At 25.0% G+C, this 2,865-nt stretch overlaps 1 protein-coding gene across 1 annotated transcript; it reads right to left on the bottom strand.

Moving 5' to 3' along the window:
* Positions 1-286: 286 nt before the first annotated feature.
* On the bottom strand, positions 287-2,586 carry LOC111680495 (WAP, Kazal, immunoglobulin, Kunitz and NTR domain-containing protein 2). The gene is made up of 4 exons (XM_023442148.2): positions 2,432-2,586; positions 2,256-2,321; positions 2,012-2,185; positions 287-475 (listed from the first exon to the last, which is right to left on the bottom strand). Exons 1-4 carry the CDS (start codon positions 2,433-2,435, stop codon positions 375-377), a joined length of 345 nt encoding a protein of 114 aa, XP_023297916.1. The 5' UTR covers positions 2,436-2,586; the 3' UTR covers positions 287-374.
* Positions 2,587-2,865: the final 279 nt, after the last annotated feature.

The following is a 2,865-nucleotide window of genomic DNA, read 5'->3' as shown; positions in this document are numbered from 1 at the left end:
GTCTGTACGTATAGAAATATCAAATAAATACGTTTAATTTATAAATATGTAAACTACACAATTAGAAATAGGCGCTTCAGGTATGACATTAAATATTGAAATTAAATTTTGTTTATCAATAAATATGTTTCATAATATTTTACGAAAATGACATTTTCCCTTGCCCAATTTAAACTAGAAATTCAAATTTTGTTAAAAACAAAATTATCATATGTTAACGTGCACGTCATCGTGGGTGCTACTACTTACCATTAACTTTAGACTAATTTTTTGAAAACGATTTAAATTTGAATAAAAAACTGGTTTTAAACTTTATTGACAAATAATAAGCAAGTATATAGAGGATTTGTTTTTGTTTATTAAACGTTTAGAACTTAAGCACGTACACATTTGGGTCTCTTGGTAGAACGATCACTTTCACACTTTTCAAATGCGCTACACTTGACATTACCACAATAAGAACCACTGGAACCAGCTGTAAAATGAAAAATAAAAAAAATTCTGTCAGAGAAAATGTTATCGAGGAACACTTATTATAGGGTTCTATAAATCGACTTTCGAATAATCGAACAATCGATTTTTTGTCGAAAAAAGTGGAAAAGTCGAAGTTGACTATTTTGTTCCAAAAAAGTCGATAACTCGACTATAGTCAATGAAAATAGTCGAAAAGTCGATTTCGAATATAAAAGTCGAAAAAAATCGACAAGTCGGAAAAAGTCAAAAACTTAAAAATAGTAGAAAAATAGTCGGAAAAACTCGTAACAAGTAAAATCATAGTCGAAAAAAATGAAAATAGTAGAAAAAAGTAAAAAAAATAGTCGAAAATTTTAAAAAAGTCAAAATAGTCGGAAAAACTCGAAAAAAGTAAAAACATAGTCGGAAATAGATGAAAATAGTCAAAAAGTCGTAAGTAGAAAAGTCGGAAAAAGTCAAAAACTCGAAAATAGTAAAAAAAGTCAAAAATAGTTGAAAAATTTAAAAAGTGGAAAAAAGTCAAAAACTCTAAAATAGTCTTTACATATAAAGTCGAAAAGTCGACTTTTCGTTTCAACTATAGAACCCTAATAAATATTCAATGAAAGCTCTTTTTATACATTATAATAAAAGCTTTAGTTATGAAACTCTTTCAATAAAACCAAATATTCACAAAAGTTCTTTTCTTTTTCGATAAAAGCAATTTTAAATAAAAAAGATAAAATATTTTAGAAAATATTTCATAAAAACTCTATATATAGAAAATAATCGATAAAAGCTATCTCTCGGTTTACATAAAACCCCAAATAATAGAAAATTTCCAATTTTATAAAAAAATCAATTTTTAGAAAGCTCTTTTTTATAGAAAGTTTTCATAAAAGATAAAAAGCTCTTAAAAAGCAATTTTCAATTGCAAAAAAAGCTCTTTTAAGAGAAAGTTTCAATTTTTTTTGATAAAAGCTCTTTTTGTGGGAAAATTGTGATAAAATATCTTTTTCATGGTAAAACTTATAGTTTAAGCTCTTTTTTTTATAAAATTTCCAATTAAAAATAATTCTCGATTAAAACTCTTCATAGATCTGACAAAAGTTCTTTTTATAGAAAATCTTAGATTAACATTATTTTGTAGACAATTTTTGATAAAATCTTCTTTTTTAGAAATAATAGAAAATTTCCGATAAAAAGCTCTTTTTATAAAAAAAAAAAAAATAATTTTGAAAAAGGCTCTTTTTTATAAAAGATTTTTATAAAAGATAAAAAGCACTTTTTACGAACAATTTCAATTTCGATAAAAGCTCCTTTTATAAAAAATTTCTTATACATTCTTTTATAGAAAAATTTCTAAAAAAAACACATTTTTTATAGAATATATAACGTCACTCATTGCCTATTGAACTTTTTTGATAAAATTTTTCTTATAGAAAATTTTCAATGATATCTCTTCTGACACGAATAGAAATTTTCGATAAAAGCTCTATTTTATAAAAGTTTTCCATCATGAATGACATTTTCCATTTACTTAAAGCTTTATACTTACAATTTTTACTAAAAGGAGAAGTATCACGACTGCCGGCATTAGACAAAAGATTAGGTTGGACACATGAGCGGCCATTGCATAAATTAGGACAACATTTACCACCTATGGCACTACATTCGCTATCATGTAAACATTTTGGAGTACAAGTTTGAACTTTAGTCGATGAAGGACAATCTGAAAAGAAAAACAAACAAAATTATGTAAAAAATTCATTTAATAAATCGCAACATTAAAATTTACTTACCACCAGCTGCCAAGGTCAACGCAATCAGGCTTAAGGCGCACAATGTAATAAAAATTGTTTTATTTGCTGAAATCAAATCAAGGTAAATAGTTTTTTTTTTTTATAAAATTTCAAACATGCAGACACTTTAAATTTTATTTAAAAAAAATCTACAAACATAAACAAGAAATACCAACCCATTTTTTGTTGAAATAATGTAAAAAAATAATACAAATTTGTTATGAGTATTTAAGACGGGCACGTTTTGTTGTTTACACTTTGAGAATTATGCTCAGACTGAATACAGAATTTATTCACTTTTAACAAGTGAACCCTGATGTTTTGAGTTGGTGTTTTAGATTTTATAAATTTTATATATGTATTTAAGTCGCAAAATAAGATGAGCAGAATTTGAGATTTTAGATTGAGAATATCACGGTATGACATGTACAACAGGCTCGACCTTTAAATTAATTATTGTGTTTTTTGTTTAATTGTTTTTTATTACTGTTATTGTTGTTTATTAATAAATTAAATATTGTTAAATTGTAATAGATTAAAGTGATTAATGTACACACTTTGCCTTTTAATATTTTCTTTAATTAATTCTACTTATTTTTTGTTCGTTCTA

The sequence above is a fragment of the Lucilia cuprina genome, chromosome 5, assembly GCF_022045245.1.
Source record: "Lucilia cuprina isolate Lc7/37 chromosome 5, ASM2204524v1, whole genome shotgun sequence".
In the NCBI taxonomy this organism is placed as follows: Eukaryota; Metazoa; Arthropoda; class Insecta; order Diptera; family Calliphoridae; genus Lucilia; species Lucilia cuprina.
The sequence above is the reverse complement of the archived record's forward strand: the minus strand, read 5'-3'. Positions and strand labels throughout refer to the sequence as shown.

Excerpts from the sequence above, each read along its gene's own strand:
- LOC111680495 (XM_023442148.2), bottom strand. Across the intron at positions 2,186-2,255 it reads GTTGACCTTGGCAGCTGGTG|ATTGTCCTTCATCGACTAAA; the intron begins GTAAGTAAATTT and ends TTTTCTTTTCAG. Across the intron at positions 476-2,011 it reads TTCTCCTTTTAGTAAAAATT|CTGGTTCCAGTGGTTCTTAT; the intron begins GTAAGTATAAAG and ends TTCATTTTACAG.